Source organism: Contarinia nasturtii, unplaced genomic scaffold, assembly GCF_009176525.2.
Source record: "Contarinia nasturtii isolate CC-2019 unplaced genomic scaffold, AAFC_CNas_1.1 Cnas_scaffold_688, whole genome shotgun sequence".
Classification (NCBI taxonomy): Eukaryota; Metazoa; Arthropoda; class Insecta; order Diptera; family Cecidomyiidae; genus Contarinia; species Contarinia nasturtii.
In genome coordinates this window covers 133,755-156,142 of record NW_022198039.1, presented here as the reverse complement: position 1 = coordinate 156,142, position 22,388 = coordinate 133,755, and the positions used below count along the sequence as shown (strand labels likewise).

General features: G+C 31.9%; 2 protein-coding genes across 3 annotated transcripts; one reads left to right on the top strand and one right to left on the bottom strand.

Moving 5' to 3' along the window:
- The first annotated feature begins 185 nt into the window (after positions 1-185).
- On the top strand, positions 186-3,180 carry LOC116340433 (transferrin). The gene is made up of 11 exons (XM_031766913.1): positions 186-485; positions 555-594; positions 660-762; positions 831-970; positions 1,047-1,139; positions 1,198-1,383; positions 1,465-1,622; positions 1,691-2,067; positions 2,136-2,253; positions 2,320-2,480; positions 2,553-3,180. Exons 1-11 carry the CDS (start codon positions 402-404, stop codon positions 3,070-3,072), a joined length of 1,980 nt encoding a protein of 659 aa, XP_031622773.1. The 5' UTR covers positions 186-401; the 3' UTR covers positions 3,073-3,180.
- An 84-nt stretch (positions 3,181-3,264) lies between these two features.
- On the bottom strand, positions 3,265-22,337 carry LOC116340434 (cytosolic purine 5'-nucleotidase). 2 transcript variants are annotated; one of them, XM_031766916.1, is made up of 14 exons: positions 21,998-22,337; positions 21,189-21,321; positions 6,400-6,473; positions 6,020-6,132; positions 5,846-5,946; positions 5,625-5,771; positions 5,430-5,550; positions 5,110-5,344; positions 4,979-5,044; positions 4,684-4,821; positions 4,496-4,613; positions 4,278-4,425; positions 3,954-4,205; positions 3,265-3,886 (listed from the first exon to the last, which is right to left on the bottom strand). In XM_031766916.1, exons 2-14 carry the CDS (start codon positions 21,284-21,286, stop codon positions 3,734-3,736), a joined length of 1,764 nt encoding a protein of 587 aa, XP_031622776.1. In that variant the 5' UTR covers positions 21,287-21,321; positions 21,998-22,337; the 3' UTR covers positions 3,265-3,733. The 2 variants fall into 2 exon arrangements, with proteins under 2 accessions (XP_031622776.1, XP_031622774.1); XM_031766914.1 differs by lacking the exons at positions 21,189-21,321; positions 21,998-22,337 and adding an exon at positions 19,167-19,752.
- Positions 22,338-22,388: the final 51 nt, after the last annotated feature.

Here is a 22,388-nt window from a genome sequence, read left to right as displayed (position 1 = left end):
AGGTTATTCGGACCGTAAAAAACCAATTCATGTTTGGAATAAATAAAACGTAATATATGAAAGAAGTCATTCTATTTCGAAAATTAAAGAAACAAAAATTAAATCGTTGAAGATATTCTGACTTTGTGGAATCTATATTTATCGCTTCTATTCCGGTCATTCGCTTAAATGATGAAAAAGTTAAAAACAACGCATATGGAAAAAGTTGCGCTACGAGAATGGCAACATCTCTTACTAATTTGCATATTAATTCCGGCTTTACCAATAAGAAATAAGAACGAACCACTCTTCATCGTGATTACAATATGACAGCAAATTAAGTTTGATCATTCAGTTTTGTTTATATATTGCATGAGTACGGACGGTTTTTATTCTTCACGGTTTTGTTGTTCAAACTCAAAATGACGCAGTTAATTTACACTAATTTTGTTATTCTCTTAATAACTACCTCAATATTTGCTTCAACCGATCCAAGTGCATCTAAGGTATAATTTGTGCTTGACCACAGTAGGCGATGATAAAATGAATAATTATATGTTTTTGTTTGTAATTAGGATATTTCCACGTCATCAAAAAGCAATGACCAATCTGAATGTAAATAAGATTTTTAAAATAATTTAAAAAGTTTTTTTCTGAGTATATTTAAAAAAAAATTGTAGATAAAATGTGTGTTCCTCACACACTTCAAAATATTTGCGAAAAATTGGTAAGCAAACGGAATTCCGAATATACAGCAATTAAGTGTGTGCCTGCTCGTGATCGGTAAATCATTATTCAAGCTATTGGTTGTTGGAGCATTATTTTTACACATTTGTCTTGATATACTGTAGCATGGAATGTTTAGAAAAAGTGCAAAAACGCGAAGCGGATTTTCTGGCAGTTGACCCGGAAGACATGTACGTTGCACTCCAAATGAAAAATGAGGACTTTACTGTCTTTTCGGAAATACGCACTGTAGACGAACCGGATGGTAGAAAAAAACAATTCAAATTTGAATTATAAAAGTCATTGGAAACATTTCTCTTTTTTTTTCGTTTTCTTTGAAGCCGAGTTCCGTTACGAGGGAATTATGCTAGTGCACAAAAATTCAACAATAAAAACTTTAGACGATCTACGAGGAAGAAAATCATGTCATACAGGTTAATGAAAACAAAAATGTTGGCTTTAAATTAAAATATTGAAAAATTAAAAATGCAGGATATGGACGAAATGTTGGATATAAAATACCAATTACGAAATTAAGAAAACACGGTATTTTCAAGTTATCCTCAAATCAATACTTGCCATCTGTTGAGAGGGAATTGAAAGGATTGTCAGAGGTATTCACACAATCTTGTTTGGTTGGAACGTGGTCGTCCAATGAAGAACTTAATCAATTATATAGTAAGACTTTTCTTGTTTAAAATATAAACATTTCGCCGGTAATAGTGTTTTTTTATACAAATGTGTGTTGCGATATTTTAGAAAAGCGATATTCTAATTTGTGCGCATTGTGCGAAGATCCCGTTAAATGCAATTATCCGGACCGTTTTTCCGGCTATGAGGGCGCTATTCGATGTTTAGTTGAGAACGGAGGTGATGTTGCTTTCACTAAAGTTATTTATGTTCGTCGTTTCTTTGGAGTAAGTGTATTAATTTATATTTAAACAAAGCATGACTTCTGGCGGATAAAGAAGTATCATCTTTTCAGTTACCAATAAACAATCAAAATCAAAATTCCCAAACTGAGCCACAAGCAAATCCAAATGATTATGAATATTTATGTGAAGATGGTACTCGTCGAGCAGTGACCGATAAACCATGTTCATGGGCCGCTCGCCCATGGCAAGGTTATATGAGTAATAGTGATATTACGTCGACAAGTTTATCACGTTTGCAAGATCGCATCAAGGAATTTTACGAAGAAGGAAAAAAATCAAGTGACAAAATGGCAGCATCAAAACTTTGGATTAATGAGAAAAATGTAGTTGTGACGAAGCAAGAACTAGTTTTACCTGGAAACCATTTATCGCGAGCTCAGTATAAAGATGTTATCGAACGAGAAGGACCAACTGAACAAAAAATCCGGTATTATACACTCGTGCGATTATTTCACTATTTATGAATGTAATCATTGATCGTGTTTCTATTTACAGTTTGTGTACAAATAATGATATTGAAATGCGAAAATGTGAAGTTTTGCAACGAGCAGCTTACTCCCGAGATATTAGGCCACAATTTTTGTGCGTACACTCATCAGATTGTATTCAAAGCGTAAGAGATCCTTGTTTTGTAATACGTATGCCGAATAATATTTTAATATTTTATTTTTGATTCAAGGTACGAAGTGGAGAGAGTGATGCAGCCATTATTACAATAAAGAATCGACAAAAAGCCAGAGAATCGCAATTAATTCCCATCGCTCATGAATTAAGTGACATTCATTATTTTGTTGTTGTAGATAAAGAACTGAGTAATGAACTGCTTGCAACAACTCCGATGTATGTTGACATTCATCGAAATTAAAATAATGTGAATTACTATTAATAAATACTATTGATTTTTATTTACAGAAAATACGATCCGAATGATGAGAGAAGTCGCGACGCCGCATTGAATTTCAATTACAAACGTGGAAATGGAAAGTGTATGGGACTTACAACGGACGAGTCGATGAACATGGTTCGAGTTATCCATTTCAATCAAAACATTAGCAATGTAGACATCGATTCATATGAACTAGTGTGCCAAGGTACAAGAAAGGCAATTGTCATTGATCAAGTGGATGCCAATAATTGTGCATATGATGCAACACCGCCCGCCACAGTATACACCAGAAACACTTTAAAAAGCTATGAACAAGACGGAATCAAACATGCATTTTCGGCTCTATCTCGATATTTCGGAAGAGACGGTAGCCTTGTTGATGTCTTCAAACTTTTCGGCGAATTTGAACCAGGACATCGAAATGTACTGTTCAGCGATAGTGCAAAATCTCTGATTACTGATGATTCCATCAATCTTACCGAATCATATTTCAATTATGATGGCGACGAAGAAGTAAAATACAAACAGATTCAATGCCGAAATTAAATTTGACCTTATAATCAAATTTATACACGAACTCTGTATGTCTGTTATCTATTAGACAAGAGTCAAATAAAATAAAGTACCAACATAATTATTATGTGTATTTTTAAATGAAGTGTAATTTTCTAGTAATCAGACAACCTATGTATGGGAAAAAGATTTGGAATTATAACAGAAAAAAAGAAACAAATAAAATACCAGGTTTCATCCATTTTATATTTCTACGAAAACTCCACGCACACTTCAGTTATAAAAAGTAAAAAAAAACATAACAGAAGAGAATCAAACAGCAACAACTACTGCAATTACTTTAATTACAATTAAATTGAATTTCTGTTTCGTTGAATTTGTACCGTTCTTAATGCTTGTTTGTTTTTGATTAATCTTACACAAAATAGTTCAACGAGTTCTACAATATAAATCGATTTTACAGGTTTTTTTTTCTTCAATTAAATATATACTTTTTTTGCCAAGCAAACGAGATAAACATATGTGTCTCAGACCAATGTTGAAAACAGTCTAAAAGCATGTTGCGTGTGAATATAATCAAGTGCTTTACGGAATTGTACTGTCTTTGGTTTTACGATTACATATTGAATAAACATCGTCTACAAAAACTATTGTCCTCTAGAACTTTGTTTAAATATTCGTGCATGTTAGTGTTTCATTTTTCGTCGGAGCTCGAATGATTGAATCGATCTTCATCACTTTTAGCATTTGGGTCACTTTCTTCATCGGAATAGTCTTCATCATGGTTGTGGGTTACTTTTTGTGGGGTGACTGGTCTGGTGTGTGGAACAGATCCCTTGTCATTTGACTGAAAATCAAAATTTGAACTAGTTAGATTCATTCATTCATTCGAGAGAAAAAAGTGAATTAATTACCTGTAGTTTGTTCAGTTCCTCTTGTGTTATTTGTAAGATTTCATCGTTTGATAGTTGTGCAGTTTCATCCACCGTTGGTTCTTGACGAAGCCGACTACGGGAAATCATTGGTTCATCCATTATAAAACGTTGCTCATGTGCTACAGTGGATTCATGTGGTAAAAGCATAGCAGGAGCACGGAACATGTACGAAAATGGGTAGTAAATAAGATTCAAGAACGTTGCAGCATACAAATCAGCATATCGCACAACCTAAATAATTTCATTTTTTCTTGAATGAGCACACAATATCCATTTCGGAAAAATTCGACTAGTTCAACTAACCTGACTGGAGAAGAATGTTTGGCGTGAACCAGACCGGAACAAAGAACCCATCATTCCGTATGACAAATCCATTTTGTGGGTAACATCCCTGATTGAAGCACGAACTTTTGAGATGTCCGGTTTTTCATACGTACTCGAATCCAAATTCCTTTTTAAGAAATATTGATAAAATCTTAGTAACATCACATAAGTAATATTTTTAAACTCTGACTACTTACTTGTACATATCACCCAAAATGACATCCAAATTCTGAAGCTCGGCGAAAAATTGACATTTATCTGTCCACACATGTAATTCTTGTACCAATTCGGGGACAATTAGGAAGGTACGCCAGCCTTCGAAAATATTCATAAAAATTGAGATAAATTTGTGAGAAGATAGATGTTTTTTTAAAGTTGGTTTTACCTCTGATTTTTTTACTCTTTAAAATATCGCCGAAAATGTGATCGCCCACATATAATACATCCTTTCCCTTGGCACCCAACAATGATGTGAAGACGTCACACGAACCACCAGAATACACTTGGCCCGGCTTGAAGCCACCTAATCAGAAGAAAAAATGAAATTGAAATCATCACAGTTTTTTTTATTACTTTCAGTGTGATTATTTGAAATGCATATAACGGAAGTAATGGCAAAATAAGAATTCTAGCAATTCATAAGTAATGTAATAATAATTTCAAGTGATTAGAGCTTATACCCATGTGCGTTCCAACTTTCAAAGCTCCCGTTGTAGTATCGACCTGTCGCAGAATTGTTCCTTCACCTAAATAAAGTTTAAATATTTTTTTATTAATAACCAATATGAAATTCTAATGTATAAAAACCTACCGAAAAACAAAGGTTTCTTAGCATCAACAACGATAATATCGAAATATGTTGTCCACGGACGATGTGGATCATTTTCTGACTTTGCACCGTGTGGAAAATCAAACAAATATGTCATAATCTTATTTGTGAAATTAAATGCGCTGTTCGTAAGTAAGAAGCACTTTGCACCCGATTCGCGGATACGCGATAGCACCATTGGCAGTCGTGGGTCCTTTTTCACGTACTTATCTAAATTCTGCAGTGAAAATTGAATTGACAATGACTTTAGATATATAATGTGCGTAGAATGGAAATTGATTGAGTTCAAAATAATAATTTACCGCGACAGTTGCGTTTTGCAAATCTCCATGCAAATGTACGTGGTCCATGGCACTCCGAACATCTTGAAATATTGACTTAAATGACATGGACAAATCACCAGCACGAACGCCTGTCTTTTCACTGAATAGAATAAAACCGAAAACGTCCATTTACTTTTCAAAAAGGAGGAAACTGGCAGCCACCACCAAACTTACCGTGTATATTCTGGTGAATTGGTGAAGAAGTCTATTAAACAAGCTAGCATATATGTTTCTGGTAGATTAAATAATGTGTTCAGTACATAAACACGAGATTCGTCCAATTTCAGAAATTTATTTGGGTATAATTCATAAACTTGTGAGCTGTAAAACAGAATTAGTTATTTAAATTGTTTATTGCTAAGTGGGTTGAAGTTAAAGTGACATTATATACTTACTGTTTCAAAAATTCAAATCCATGAACACACACCAAAATGTTACCGTAAGCATCAACTTTTAAAAGATTTCCGTAAACTGTATCGAACCAGAGACCGCGAACCTGTAATAGAAACGATTTTCTTTTTATAGCTATTCGAAACGTTTTCCATGTTAATTTTCATAAAGCAACAAACCGGAAATGATGGATCATATTCAAACTGCATGATTTCTTTGGGATAACCCATTGCCACAAGACGTGCCTTGACTAAATCAAACCCAAGCGTTTCCAATTGCGGCGATTTGTATTCTATTCGAAATGAAATTGAAAAAATTTGTTTGTTATACATTGCTGTTGAAAAGTCTGAAGATTCGGAGACCATATTTTTCATTTTCAGAACTTATTAATATTCAGTGCCAAACATCAAATAATTCTGAAAATGTAAAATATATTTTCCAAACCCTCCAAAAATGTTTATTTGTATGAAAACCATGCTTAAACCTTCAAAGGCTTTGAGCGGCAGTGTAAATTAAATTTATAAGATATCAAAAAGATAATAACAATAGAAAAACCAACCTGCCAAAGTGTAATCCATGTCAAATCCGAAGAATTTAATGTTTTCCATGTGCAATGACCGATTTACGAAAATTCTGAAATAAACGAAAAGAAGTATGCAGTTAGATCTTTGTTCAAATGCTATTCAAAGTAAATATAAGTCCCACAGAATCTCTCATTGCATATTTCGCATTGAGAGATGGAACATATTTTCATTATAAGGCATTACAAAATTGATTTGGAATATTGTTCCTTTGAACTGAAAACTTTTGAGAGGATTGCTATATAGTAATAGATATACCAAAATCAACTCGAATATGTTATGGTCAATATAATAGTTAACTTATCTATGAATAAATCCTTTATGTCAGAAATTTAAAAACAAAAACCCCGGGCAAGGGTTCATAACGATTACTTTAATTTGTACGTTTGAATAAAACAGTTCAACATTATTTCTCTTACTTTCAGTTATGATGCCACTCTTATCATATTGATAATCAAGTGCGTTCGACTAGACATTCAATTACTACCTACATCATGTGATTTAAACCTTTTTCAGAAATAATATTTAAAAGTTCTATTAGATATGAGATTTAATGCTTTCAATCTATCATTTTGGTGCACCAAACATCTTTATTTTCATGGTAAATATTTCCCACAAGAGACTCCAATCTTTTTACCCAGCTTAATCGAACTGAAAGTGACGCACATTTTCTAACAGACCTGAACATTTTTTACTTTGTTATTATTACATATGAACTAGAGAGATAGAGATAAAGACAAGATAGAATCATGACTTTTTTCTCTGAATTGATAACGGTTAACAAAAACAGGCACTCAGTCGTATTGTTTTGTCTGTGCTTGTGAAACAATTGTGCCGCCGGTGACTTGGTCAATAGTGTAAAATCGATTGTTGCGTTAGTCGTGATTGCTGATGATGGAATGTAAGATGCTTTTTCGACTCACGTAAAATCAATTTGAAGCTCATTCGTTTGAAATGTACAAAATCCATTTTTTATTTTTAGCTCATCAAAGTAGAAAATTGAGGAGAATTCTTTCAATTTCCTAGGTTTTTTTGGTTCAGAGTGAATTCTATGATGATGATGGAACTAAACATGGAAAGACTCTCTTCATAGGCAACATAGTTGTATTATACACAGTACATTGCCAAATGTCGACACTCGACCAAATGTCGGAATACCGAGAGGTGAATTGAAATTAAAAATTGAAAATTCATTTTAATTGCATTTTTAAAAGTAAATTATGAAAGATCAATATCAAATCTCTTTATAATAATCCAAATTTTAATCAAAAATCTATTATTGCTTTCACAAATAACGTTCAAAAAAAATTCGGCATTTTTATCACTTTTTCACGTCAAAAGTTAAACTATGTCATTTTGAGCCGGTAAAATGCATTTTTTTATATGAAAAAACAGCTAATTTGGAAAAAAAATATGTCTGCGAATTGTAGATAGTTTAATTTAGTTATTGAACAGAAATATTGAAAATATAAAGAAAAAAAATTATATTTAATAATTATTTTCATTTTTCACTGTAATATTATTCCGGAATAAATCGTCCAATTGCCTACACATAAAGCACCCAAGTTTCAAGTGAAATACTTTGAATTTGACAGATGTGACAGTTAAAGTCGATATTTGGATCATTGTGAAATTCAAACCAAAAATATCATAGATCAGTGAAATAACATAATATTTTTAAATATTTTTGCTATTTTATTATGAAAAAATAAATAAAATTAATTATGCAGCAAAAATATATCAATCTAATAATTTGAACTTCGATATTTTGTATTGTTTACCTCAATGTAAAGAATGCGTTCATGAGCTGTCAAAACTTAAAGTTGTTCAAGCTTCGCAGTGAAAATTCATGAAATATGTCGAGATTTGGGAGCCGAGAATTGGACGATGAATATCCGACATTTGGAATTTTTGATGTTACGACGGAAACAGGAAAATAATAATATATTTTTGGAAATTTCTTTCTTTTGACAAGTGTGAAATGAAGCACAATTAAATACACTGCCAGTTTTTGGCCGTAGAGCTTAATGTGAAACGTGGAACCGTACTACTAAGAAAAACAAACTACTCGACATTCATATTTTGAATTTTTTGCCACAATTTTTTTAAAATAAATTACACCTTGAAAATTGATTTTGCCAATATTTACACTAATTTGGCCTCAAACGGCCACCTGGGAAACACATTCACAAGTTTGATTGGCTAATAAGCTATATACCGTTGGAAAGAGGGCTTCAAGAGCTATCATCTGGCAAAGTTTCATCAAAATCATAGAACTAGGTTGCTTGCAATGAGATTCGCGATGGGAACTAGTATCGTATATTCTCCATACAAATTAATTTTATCGATTCTACGAATACGACATCTGTTAAAAAAGATACCGATTTTTGTTACTACTGTTGCTTTGACACAGCTCGAGCGAACTACACGGCTATGGCTATATTATAGACGAACTAATACAAAAGAACACACAGACTCCGATCCTGTGTATGCGTATGTATTGTAAATTTTGCACAAGCAGCTACGATTGAAGACTGAGTGCAGAATTTGTAATACATACGCATACACAGAATTGGAGTCAGTGTGTTCATTTGTACGTTTACACGAGATGTATTAAAACACCACTAGTAACAGAAATCGACGAGTTTTTTAGTAGATGTCGTATTGGTGGAATCGATAAAGAAAAATCGACGATATTAGCGCTCATTGGAGATTCGGAAGCCGATTTTTCTCACAATTTTTCATATTTCGGCCAAACGGCCAGCGTAAAACGCCATCAAACTTTTTTTCAACAAGTTTCATCTAGATCCAAAGTAATCAAATTAACACTGAAGTAAAACTCATTTATTCCATCTTTTATCCAACCAATGAAGTTACGGATAAACGTCAATCCACCCGAATCCATTCGTTATCCACTCAATAAATGGTGAGTGGAATCGAAATATTTTTCAAAGTGGAATCCAAAAAAGAGGGTCCATGAGTGAAAAAATTAAATGGGGAGCACTTATGGGGAAAATAAAAAATACGTCTGGAGGGTTTTTCATGCCCTATCGAATGCCGAAAACCCGAACTCTCTATCTTTTCTGGTTTTCTCTAAAATCACTGAACAAACATATATATATATCTTACTATTCCATAGCTTAATGTATAAAACTACGTTTCACATTAGAATGATATTTTTAGATGAAAGCAAAAGTGTTAAAAATCAAATTGAAGTTGAAAATTCAAACAAATAGTCCGACATTTGGGCGAGTGTCCATATTGTGTTTCCATTCAATAATTTATTTTTGAAACACACGGAATCGATTGTACGCTTCTCGCACAATGGGTTCATTTTTAATTGATTTTCAATAAAATTAAATTCTATTGCTTCTAAACTTAAAATACATCGATTGTGGATAACAACAATATTGTTTTTCTATGTGTTACCAATTTTATTTGCAGAAATTGTTTTCGAAGTATGTCATACGATACATGTATAGAACCATTGGCCATTTGCAATGATAACTAAATTAAATTCTTTTCAAATATTTCAATATTGTTCTGTTTAATCTTTTAATTTAAAATAGCCATACAAATAATTGGCTTGTTTTCAGAATTAATATGGAATTAAATTTTAGAAAGTTCACAGTTCAAAACATAATCATCGAAATTCTTATTACAAATTATAAGTATTGGTTTAAAAATGAGCCACGAACATTAAACAATGGTAAAACTGAATGTTTAACAATTTCACCAGTTATCGAATTTCATTCCTACTTCCAATGTTGTATAGTTTGGTTCAATTGCATTGATTGACTTGTTTAAAAAAAACATCGAATAGAAAACGAGTTTCATTAAAATGCTACATGATCGATAAAATTGGACTCGATTATGTAATTAGTGCAACACACGCACCAACAAATTGTTTGTCTATGTAACAATATATGATACACTATGTATGTATATTGTAAATTTATGCAAATGTCTTCCACTGTAAATTGGTCAATATATAAAAATAAATGAAACTAAATTGAATTAAATGTGGCAATAATATCTCGCAGTTAATTCACACCAATTGAGCGTATCAAAGATTTGTATTTGGCACCTAATCGCGTGGAACACGATTTTCGAAAACCAGCCATGTTGTGCAAGCGGTAACAATACGAAGTTCTATTATTTTGTTGTATGCAATTGAATAGATTTTTCATTGCCTTACAAATCAGTGTAGGTTGAAATAGGTGGAAATTCTTTCGTTTTCAGGCGTTTGTTTGTGCAATGGTAAATTCAACAACAGTTTTTATTCTTATCTCAAATTGAGAGTGCTTTGTATTGCCTGGCGGCACTTCAATGTAAATCTACCTCTAATATTGAAATAGCAGGCTAAACCGTTTGCAAAACTGTTTTAACCAATATTTGTATTCGGTCAAATCTTTAATTAAAAGTAACACTCCAGACTGAAATAAACATAAGCATATTAGTGCGTTGAATCCAAGGTCAAAGTCGGAGTAAAATCCATTTCTATTTATGCAATTTATTTTCTTAGATTTCGATATGCAATTGGTTTTTTCTCGATTTTTCTACTTGTTATAGCAACCTGTTATCTGTGGACTGTTGAATACAACGTCTATGTAAACAAATATATTAAATTCATTTTAAATGTGCACCCGCAATATTTATCGGAATTTCAATTAGTTGCAAAATATGTAAATAAATTCAAATCGACAACAACATTATATATTTTTAGTCTTTCTAGAAATTTCTCCATCTGAGTCTCATGGCAACATCAAAATAAAGCCATTGTTGTGCAAATGTTCGTGACTCAATCAAAGCAAAACCTCTTTATTTCTTAATAATTCATTGATCACCGGCTGGACTTTTTACTTCTTTCGGCAACAATCAATTTAATAGTAGAAGCCATATATGGTATAACATAAAATCGAGTGAATCTTTATTCAAGGGCACACGTATCTTTCAAAACTGTAAACGGTTAGATATTCTCAATATCATTGTACGTATATTTCGAAAGTAATACAATACAACATTTCTTTTGGCAGTGATTCAATAAATAAATTACGGAAATCAATTCTGAATCTTTTAAATGAATTTTACAAAGGCAAGCTCACAATAAATAAGTTTCATGTGTAAACTCACCACCATTCGTTCATTTTAATTGAATGTATGTTATTGATTTTTGTTAATTAAAATCCAGAAACAGAAAATCAACCACAAGTAGTTGTAGTTACACGCAAAGTTTGGATAAAAATTGCCCATGGACACAACCAAGTTCAAGGTTGTACGCTATATATTGCTTCATTCAAACCCCTTTTCATTTACTGCTTTTAGTTTGACCAATTTTGTCCGATGTTGTGGTGATTTTTCACTTTTTTATTCAGTACTTGTTTAGAAAATTTTATACAAAGTTACGTGAGTTGACACACGTTACAGAATGGAGAAGCATCTTTTCAACTTCTAAAATTGATTTATGATTACAGTTCTAAAGTTCAAAACTCACATTCCATATAAAAAGTTTGGGTTTTGTTATAGTTTCATTCGAATGAAACAAAACATTTCTTTCTGTATAGATTTTTCAAATGGAAGCATTACCTTTTAAAAAACGAAACCATATCATCATTCAACATTGTTTTTGACGAAATAAATAAATGTATTTACACCGTAACAACCGAGAAAATCTGATCCTCAACTTTTGCGCTTTATTCACTGAGACGTTTTTTTAAATAAGCTTAACAATTTAAACTATGGAAATGTTTATATGACGTTGCTTCAAGGTATCTTGACACCAGAAACTATAATGTTTTAATTAAGCACGTTAAAGCTTTAAAAGGAATAACACAGTGTTCATAGGAAAAAACACTTTGACACCGATTAATAGAGAATATTATAATTAAGTGTAAATGTTTCTGGAAAATCAAATAACAATTTCAGTCCTTTTTTGTTTGCACAAAAACACTTATTTTATACGATAGTTTCTTTTGCAATATTATAGCAACCACAATTTTTGGTTCACAAATGAATAACCGCATTGGAAATTACAAGCGCCGTGAGTGTATGTGAGAAACTGCAAAACAAAAAATATGCTAAAATCGCAAAGCAGCGAATAAAAAGAACCTCCAAGTAATCTGTTTTTGTGCGAGAAGACCCGCATGCTGACACACAAGCGTATTATAATTTATACACAAAAATACAACAAACGATTGAACAAAAACTAAATGTAGATATTCACGCTGGTATTCAACTAACGGCTATTGTTACCGCATTTTTTACCAGAACTGTACCACAATGTTCGTCGTTAATTTTCGCATTATTCAATAAATCGTTCAGATTTCGCTGATGAAAGCAAAAACGACGAAGCTTTGTTACAATAACAAAACCAACGCAAAGCTATGAAATTCTATACGATTACGCGGACTTTTTCTAACTGTAAAAATTGTTCGCAAAACATAGCGGGTTTAATAAAGAATCCATATTTATGACTTCCAGTGAAATACACATTTATGTTTAATCCTTTTTTTTAAATCACCAATGAAAAGGAAAAAAGGAGTTTTCTCTCACATATTTTTACTGCAGTTGTAAACATGTTCTCGTTCAAGGCCAATATTGGCAATAGCTGGATATATGTATATTTCTCGTTTCACAAAAGACGTTTTTGATTTTCAAATCATGCTCATTGTCCTTAGTTTTTTTTTCTCGATTGAATACATGGATACGAAATTGTTTGTGTATGAGGTTGAGCGACTTCTTTCGTATTTTTGTGAATTAAAGTATTATATTAAAGTGTGTGTACCATGAATGTGGCGATAAGTGGTTGTTGAAAATGGATAATTTGTATTCGACTCAAGCACTTTCAGATGAATTTCACAAAAAATCGAACATGGTCAGCAAAAGCCAAGGTTACACACAATTTACTTGACACACATTTAAATGTTGAAATAAATGATACGAAATTCCATTAGAATGAATAGAAACTCTCTGTGCCCTTTTTAATTATTGACTTTTCTTCAAACTGCTTCTTGAAAATTTAATAAAAATCTTATTATATAGCAAAAGATTTAATTGAATGTCAAAAACTGGGTAACCATGGCTATTTACGAATTATATATATATAAAGTGTCGAGGATCATGGTGAATGAATTCCAATTATTATACACGGTAAACATTTTATTACAGTAAAAATACAACATTCAACGAAAGTCTTTCGTCAGTGCATTGCAAATATGAAATTGACTCTCAGCTGAAATGAAGTTTAAAATAAATCTTCACAGCTCTACTGCTACATTACAATATTTTTGCGATGTTTTTCATTTCATTTGACACGGTAGTAAATTTGTTTCAATGTATAAATTGTATTATGTGGAATTAAAGTGTATTATCATGGAATCGGATGGAATGGAATTAAGTTTTGAATGTTCTACAGGAATTACGTTGGAGCCTACGTAGCTGTAATCTAGTAGTAATAAAATACTAATAATAAAGAACCAGGTATACATATTTATGAATACTATTGTAGAGGTGTCAGCGAACACGTTCGTAGGAAGAAATGTTCGTTCGGATAAAAATTTGGTTCGCGTTCATTTGCGTTCGTAAAGACCAACACTACGAACGAACGTGTTCGCAAGGGAAATTTTGTGTTCGTTCGTTTTCGTGACGAACGAGAACGAACACGAAAACGAAAACGAATGTTCGTTGACACCTCTAATGAATAGTAGTGCTAATAATTTGGATACTGCTACGCGTGAAATTTGTATATAAAGTACTAATTAATAAAAGAAAATATAAGAAAATTATTCAGTAAATTTCGTCAAACGTGAAGATTGGTATGAAAACGTGTTGATGCTGTCATCAGAGTTGAATATCAACAATTATCAAGTGAATTTTGTAGATTCGCAACAGTAAAATGTTTGAAATGTTTTAAACTGTTTTAACTCTTAATAAGAGAATTAGCTTAACATCAAAAGCTACATGTACAATGTACATGTACAATACAATTTAGAAGGTTTCAACAACACATGCATTTGGTTTTTAAAAGACTAATTATGATTGCAATCTTATTCATCGCCATATGCGCAGTACATAGAATTGCTTATTAAATTTAGAAAATTAATCGCAATTAAATTGATAGAGAGCAAAGTTGGTCTATTAACAAAGCATAGCGTGTATTTTGCTTGGATATTTATTTTAAATTCATTGTTCAGCACGTTACTAAGCATGTTCTTTGTAAGTGAACACAAATTCACTTGCAAATTATCTTTGAAACAACTACATTAATTTAACGATAAAATCTTTGCAAATCGTTTTATTAAATGCAGAGTCAATATATATTGTAGAAAATTTGTTTTATTACATAATTTCGAATGCTACATTCTCTGTGAAGTCTCTTGGTAGAATTTAATTTATTGAGCTATCGCTGAATAGCACCTGGAAAATTGTCAGCCAAGAAGAACGTGCACAAACACATCAATCTCTTTTCCTTATTATTATTATTGCTGCACTTTATTGATTAGATTCGATAGAGAAGCTTACTCACTACTATTAGTTTTGAGTAAAATATTGTATATCAATTCCGAATATGAATGCTCCGATGATTTTCGAACATCTCTCAATGTTTGTACGAACTGCATATCCATTTGACATATTGAGATCTGTTATCTCCTTAGGGTATTATAAATGAATAGTCGAATTTTGCTTGTAGATACGATTTTCCAAATAAGTTTAAACGTAATACAAAATTCATTGTATAAAACAAAAGCAACTTGCTCAAAGATAAATATTTGTCTATAGAATTATGTTATGTAATTATTCTCAATGAATAAACAGACTTTCCATACCGAAATCATGAGTAAACTGTCTGACTACTGCCGCCACGACGGAATCCAGTGTAATCTATACTAAGTTGCCGCGCCAACTAGTGAAAAGACTTTTTGTCGGTTGCAAGTAACTAGAACTCCATAGACGTACGTACTACGTAGTGGCGCTAGCTGTGTTACAGTTTTGCATTTTATACAGTCTCTTATGTGACATACATTGCAGTGTGGGACTTTCGAATAGATGAATCGATACACGATAATTATTATTTGCATTACTTGCAGCGTTAAATTTGTGTGTGTCACATGATATGAGATTTGTGGACTGAAGCCAAGAGTCCATTGTGCTGTCGAATTTGCAAATAATACAATATAGTTATTATTATCAGTATGTTAATATTTATGCACAGCAGAATATTTTTACCACAAATTTTGTCACGATAAACAAACAATCATTTATTTTTTAAAGTAACAAATGTATATGCATGTCGTATCTATTCCGAAATACTGACGTATATAATTCAATACAAATGAGATTTAAATCTGTCTGAAAATCATCATAATCTTTAAAACAAACATTAGATTTTTTCTACAAAGGCCTTTTTTAAGCAATTTGAAATAAATGCTGAGCCACTCTTAAGTGACCGTAAAAGTGCGCCTTCATAATATCAATGGTACTTGTGCAAATTGCATGACACGCTTTATATAAATAACTATTTCATTACTTGTATTTTAATTGAAAAAGAAATTCAAATAGAGATTGCATTCAAAAAAATTCAATTTAAATGCAGCATCCGTTGTTTATTACCATTCGGATATATCCATCCAATCAAACGGTTTATGTATATAATATTGGGTAAGGTGAACTTTAATTTTAAATTCTTATATAGCTTCAGTGTCCAAATGTTTTGAGTAAATTAAAACCAATGTGAATGAAAAAAAATCTTATAACAAAATTACCGGTCTATTGAAGTTGGAATTTTGTTGAATCATAGCATGAAATGCGTTTTAATTTCATCAACATGCTTTTTCCAAATGTTGTTTTCAGATTTTTAATTATTCGATTCTACGAACTCTCTCAAATTGGCTATTGCGATGCCGTCACTTTCTGATTCTTGTCACTGAATTGACCTCATTTCACTCAAAAATTTAATAATCTCTTCGACGATTCGGGTGAAATTTCAGAGATTTTTTGATATTCAACATAGAGAGTTCCTTTATATCGATGGATGTGTGCAAATGAACCAATCAACATCTAAAATATGTGCACCAATAACTCATCCATTCCTTTTTTGGTGCAAAACAATTTCATCCAACGTCAGTCCAACTGATTCGTGTTCGTGTGCTGTTGACTATGACAATACAAGTTTTTTTCTTCTCAATTTTTTGATGTGACGTTAGCAGTAGTAAATGTCGGAAAAGAATCAACAGGACATAATGAATGACATCCAATTTCAAATAATGTTGCAATAAATAAATTGCAAAATTTCTCACGTTAATGCTACATTTAAAATAAATGATCATCAAAATCACATTTGCTCGGCATTTCAAACGAATCAAATCTGATCAAAACCATTCGTATAAATTTCTGCAAACTATATTTTCATTGCCAAAAATTGTATTTTTGTGATATTAATTACAACTAAAAAGAGAAAAATGTGACGATGGGCACCATTAGCCTTGCTCTCTGTAATGTTGGCAAATACAGAATAGACACTTGAAAGATATGTCGAAATAATAGAAAAAAGTTTGAGAAGTTTATTTTTTTTCTATTTAAAATGAATTGCAATGTTGATGGCTCCAATAATATGCATGTGTCAGTTACGATAATTGTTTTTAACGCTATATTATTTGTAAATAAACTTGACATCACTGAAGGAAAATTAAAAAAAAATCGTAGAGAAAAATATGGGCCACGTTGACTCTCACGTCTGACAAAAATAAAGATTTTTTTCTAAAGATAGCATCTGCAGACGACATCAAAAAAAATTCAAGTTCAACTTTTCATATCAATAAGCATGATTGCTGTAGTACGCATTCAAACGCCTGATGTAAGCATTTTTTTTTTTTTCAAAAGCACAAAAATGATGATAAAGCATATTTTTCTTCTGGGTGACCATTAATATACTTGTTGCGTGAAAATTAATTAATACGAGTGGACAAAGGAGAATGTAAACATCAACCAATGTTTATTTGAATCGTTTTCATTTGAATTTTCAAGCGCACTATTAGTTGCTGGATTACACGTGATTTGCGAATTTTCGAAAACGAACAAATATTGATCAACGTACCAAACAATTTAAGCTAAACATTCGGTTAATACAGAGCAAGCAAGGCGGAATTGTATTGTTGACTCTGATGTCATCCATGAGCGATTATATAGAATTTGCTTGGTTATTAAATACAATCTGCTGATGACGTTGGTCATTCCTACAAAAAAATCGGACCAAACACATGCTGAGTTAATAAGTTTGCGGCTACTTTGGAAATATAGAGAAAAAAATGTATTGTTTTCTTTCGTTGTTTTTGCTCATTGCACACTTGTTTGTTTCGTTTTATTCATCTATTATTTGCAAAGCGCGTCACCCAATGATAATGAGATAATAATGTGGCAGTTGATTGGACAGAGTTATATTACATAAATACTCAAAAGGTCAATTTGACTAATCAAAAGTAGTGATAATGCTCTGAACAAATCCATTGGAAGATTACAATTTGTTCCGTTAAAATTCGCATTAATCATTATAATAATCATTTCAAGAGTGCTTTATAGGCATATAAACTTCTGATTTCTTATTGTGCATGATTTTTTTTTACATTTGAGAACAAATGAAATGCTCAGAACAATTAACATTTGCGGTTCATTAACTGATATAATTTATAATTCCAGTAATTGCACTTATTTTGAATTTTGATTGAGTTCTTGTTCATCAATGCTTTCGATATATGTATAATATTTCAGGTAATGAAACAGAATTGAGTGCATATCAAATGTTTAATAAACTGAAAATCAGCATCAATTGTTTAAACCTCTGCGTGCATCAGTGAGTATCTCTTGTTGTGAAGAGCACCGGAACGTGCTTGAAACACAAAACTATTGATCTGTGAAAAGTTGTCATGCAATACTATTCGGAGATTTTTCCTCGTAATTTTATTGTTTCTTTTTTCTTTTCACGATGAGTATTCGATTGATTGTTTACGATGTTATTTTGCTGCAGTCGAGTGTCACGATTTTTCAACATGACAATTATGATGTTCGAGATTAATCGAATTCCAATGAAAGTGAATGGCTTTAAATGCGCCACCAATTCATATGACGAAGCAAACAAAATATCAGCACTTGGCATTTCAAAGCTATTTATAACTAGGGAGATATTTTCAATTGTAAATTGCATCGCCATTTCATAGATTAAGCAATGTTATTTTTTTTGCTGCTGGTGATTGCCTCTGCAAAAAGCTGCGATAAAATATATAAAGATAAGGCTATTCCATTATAAAATGAACGTTGTGACGTGAAATTCCCGAATAGAATGGTCGTACATGTTTCACTATATCACCAGTTCGATAGATAGAGAATAGAAATTGTGTTGACATACTAATTCATTAGTTGTTTGTGATATGCTATCACCAACCCAGTTATCGGTACATGTTTTCTTCCTCTTTTGTTACGTATGCGGACAAACATGATCCACATAGTGTTTGTCTATAACTCCAAGTAGAAAATCTCATTTGCTTATTGATAAGGAATATTCATGCGCTTACACATTCGATTCATTTTGAATCGAATGATAAGCAGCTAAACATCCACTTTTGGCATTCACAGGGGTCAATTTAAATTTAAATTCATTGCTTGGGGCCATCACTTATTTTATCAATATAATCCGAAAAGTACAACGTTCGGATCATCGCATTGGGGCCATTTTTGAATGGAAAAGAACATTTACCTATGACTGATTTCACGTTTATAACCATACGGTTCGGGTGCAGTGTAACAACTATCAAAATCGCCAACACTAACACGAGATTCACGTGGTCCTCGTTGTCCGCTGATCAATTCAGAAGCATTTGTCGGTGGCCAAAAGTTAGACTCGGCCGCAATCAAAGTATTGTCGACATTTATCATCGGTTTGTTAGATTTGTTCATTGAGTTTGATCGTTTCCTTAATTCTTCAATGCTAATGAGCTGTTTCGTCGGAAACATCGATTCAAATGCATCCTGTGATGTTTCAGGCATTTTTTTCAAACACTTTTTATGCACCAAGAGTAGAGTGTAAATGAAATCACTGCCTAAAGATGATTAATATTTATTTACAATTGTCTGAAGTTTCACTTGAGAGATATATTGACTGTGTATACTGTACACTTTAGTTAATTGAATGATTTGCGTTATTGGAACTTCAAAGCGTATAAAATACGACACTCTTCACTAAATAAAATAGCTGTGTATGATTTTCAAATTAATTATGCGCTGTTAATATACAATGAACGAGAGACAAAATGCGATTTCGATTAGTTTAAGTCGAATGCGTAATTAAGACTGACTTGTAAAAACGATGATGACAACGGAATTTGTTGTGTTTTTCAGGGTGCGAATACGAAAACACATTATCAAAACAGAGAAAATATCGTATAAACAATGTGGCACACAATTAAGTGTTGAGTGTGTGACAAGCCAAGCCAACGTATGTATACTGTACACATATATTTATTTTTGTGTACACATATGTAAGTGTATTTGGTTAAATGCTACCGTATAGTTGTGTAATGTATGTGAATACATCAATATGTGCATGTTTGTTTCACCTAATCGTGATCACAATGAATCAGAAAAGTTGTTTTCGGAAGATTTCACAACAAACTAAAAACACATTTTGAGATAAGATATTTTATTTTCAAATGACAAAGAATTGATTTAATTCTTTTAAATTTGATTTTAAAAAAATTCAACGTAATTTTATACGAGATAAAAAGTATCTCTGTCTTTGTTTGCTGATCAATTCCAATACTATTGAAATACCGTTACAGTTACAGCTTATTTTTGTATCACTGAGTTAATCTCTTTGTGCACAGTTCGCATTCATTTCATATTGCTATACGTGATAGAGTCTGTATTGAACACGAATCGAATCCATGTACCAAAGAGAATGCAAATATTTATCTTTTTTGGAAAAGAAAACATATGCACAATGGTATCAGCACAAAACTTATATAAAAATGCGAAATCATTGTGGCTGTTGACTTGTGTTTCTTGTATGGCCGCTCACATTCATTCGTTTATTTTGTGTGAAATATTCGAGTTTTTCCACATTTTTTTTTCGGTTGGAATATTTCATTTTGATAAGTTTACAATTTTCAAAATCATCAGATAAGTTCTACAAGCGATATGCCTTCGGGATGGCAATGTTCATCTGCTGTAATCATTAATCTCAATGCTCATATGAATCGTAAACAATTAGTGGGTAAATTCAATAAGTAATGAAATTAAAAACTAATTTTTCCACATCATCGGTTAGCAAAGGTTATCAACTCAGTTATTTTGAACGATGAACGTGTTTTGAGAAAACTATTTCGAAAGAATATTCAATATGTAAACGTTCAGATGCTGCCATAAAAAATAACACATTCCACAAAAATGCTTTAGCAAACAATTTCGTTTTAAATAGAAACGAGGTGTACGATTTGAGTAGCATACTTGAAAATTACGCTATATTTCCTGAATCAGATACATTGGGGTTAGTTTCTTCAATTTAAAACTGTACACATAACATCACGTGTGGTTAATAAATAATATCAATTGGCATTTATACCATCAAATGAAATGTGAAATTTATTTAATTCGAATTCACATGAAAACATCATGAAATTATATTCGGTTGTATTTTAACCATTGATCAACGTAATTGCGATTAAAGTTGTCGACGTTGATAATTGACGTGAACAAGATTTTACTTAGCCAAACAACTTACCTATGTTCTGCTTTACGATAATACTTTCGGTTCGGGCCATCTGGAGTTGGTGTAGTCGGACTGCTAGCGCTACTTTCATATATTGTTGGCGTATTCATTTTGCAATTTTCAATGGCACACAACCAATTGCTTTCTAAAAATGAACATTAAAAAAATTGCAATTAAACACGACAGTCAAAACACATGCATGACATATGGAAACAATCATTTAGGTGTCAAGTTTTTTTTTTTGATTTTCTTTCTTCTGTACACGCGTTCAACATTTATAATATATATTATGAAAACATTATGACGTTGATAGGTTTTCGAACTCATTCGTGCCATGAAATGTTGTGATAAAAATAAAAACAACAACAAAAAATGTCATCGAATTGTGAATGAACAACAAAGTTCATTTGAGCATGCAACTGAGATATGAAACGACGCAAATACAACCAACGCACAACTATAATTTAATTCACAGTATTGCTGGCAACGAGAATGGCAGAGATGAAGATAGACAGAGAAGAGAGAAGGGAAAATGCCGCATAAATTGATAGACAACTCTGTCACAGGCGGAAGAATGTGAATGATAGAATCAAACTAAACAAAAACACAAGTGAAACTGCGTCAGTGTAATAATGAAGCTGCGATTCGCAAATACTAAAACTAGAATATCGCATAGAATCATTGCAAAAAAAACAATATGCATTCAGTTGTTATGATTTCAATTATGTCAATTAGTAAACACTCCATCAAATGATGTAATCGAAGTGAAAATGTTTCGTACAATTTTTTTTTTTTTGAAATAAAACTTTTAAAGTACTTACAAAGTAATTTTCCTAGTGGGAAATCTTTGCACGACAATTCAATGGTTTCTCTTTAAATGCGTCGAAAATGTCTTTTAGAATGTTTCGAAATTGTTCGATGATGTCATGGAACATAAATAAAAAGCAACAAAAATAAGGAATATCTTCAAACGTGGTGATGAATCACGGCCAAATCGAAATGTGTTAAACACCTATTTAAATATTATTGCTTTTTGTTTCTGAACACGTTTCCACTTCTGATTAAATGAAATGTTCTTTTCTATTTGGCAAAATAACTTGTCATTTTTTTGGACAAATGAATTTATAAATTTTCTATAATTATTTTGACGATGAAAAATGGATAAAAAGGAACAAATAATATTTTTCACAAACGCGATAAAATGAACGGTGC

Bases quoted from the DNA above. Each gene is read 5' to 3' on its own strand.
- LOC116340433 (XM_031766913.1), top strand. From the start codon at position 402: ATGACGCAGTTAATTTACACTAATTTTGTTATTCTCTTAATAACTACC. The intron at 595-659 runs GTAAATAAGATT...AAAAAATTGTAG, and splicing joins AAGCAATGACCAATCTGAAT to ATAAAATGTGTGTTCCTCAC. The intron at 2,481-2,552 runs GTATGTTGACAT...TTTTATTTACAG, and splicing joins CTGCTTGCAACAACTCCGAT to AAAATACGATCCGAATGATG.
- LOC116340434 (XM_031766914.1), bottom strand. From the start codon at position 19,456: ATGCCTGAAACATCACAGGATGCATTTGAATCGATGTTTCCGACGAAA. The intron at 5,772-5,845 runs GTAAGTATATAA...TCTGTTTTACAG, and splicing joins GGATTTGAATTTTTGAAACA to CTCACAAGTTTATGAATTAT. The intron at 5,551-5,624 runs GTAAGTTTGGTG...TATTCTATTCAG, and splicing joins AATTCACCAGAATATACACG to TGAAAAGACAGGCGTTCGTG.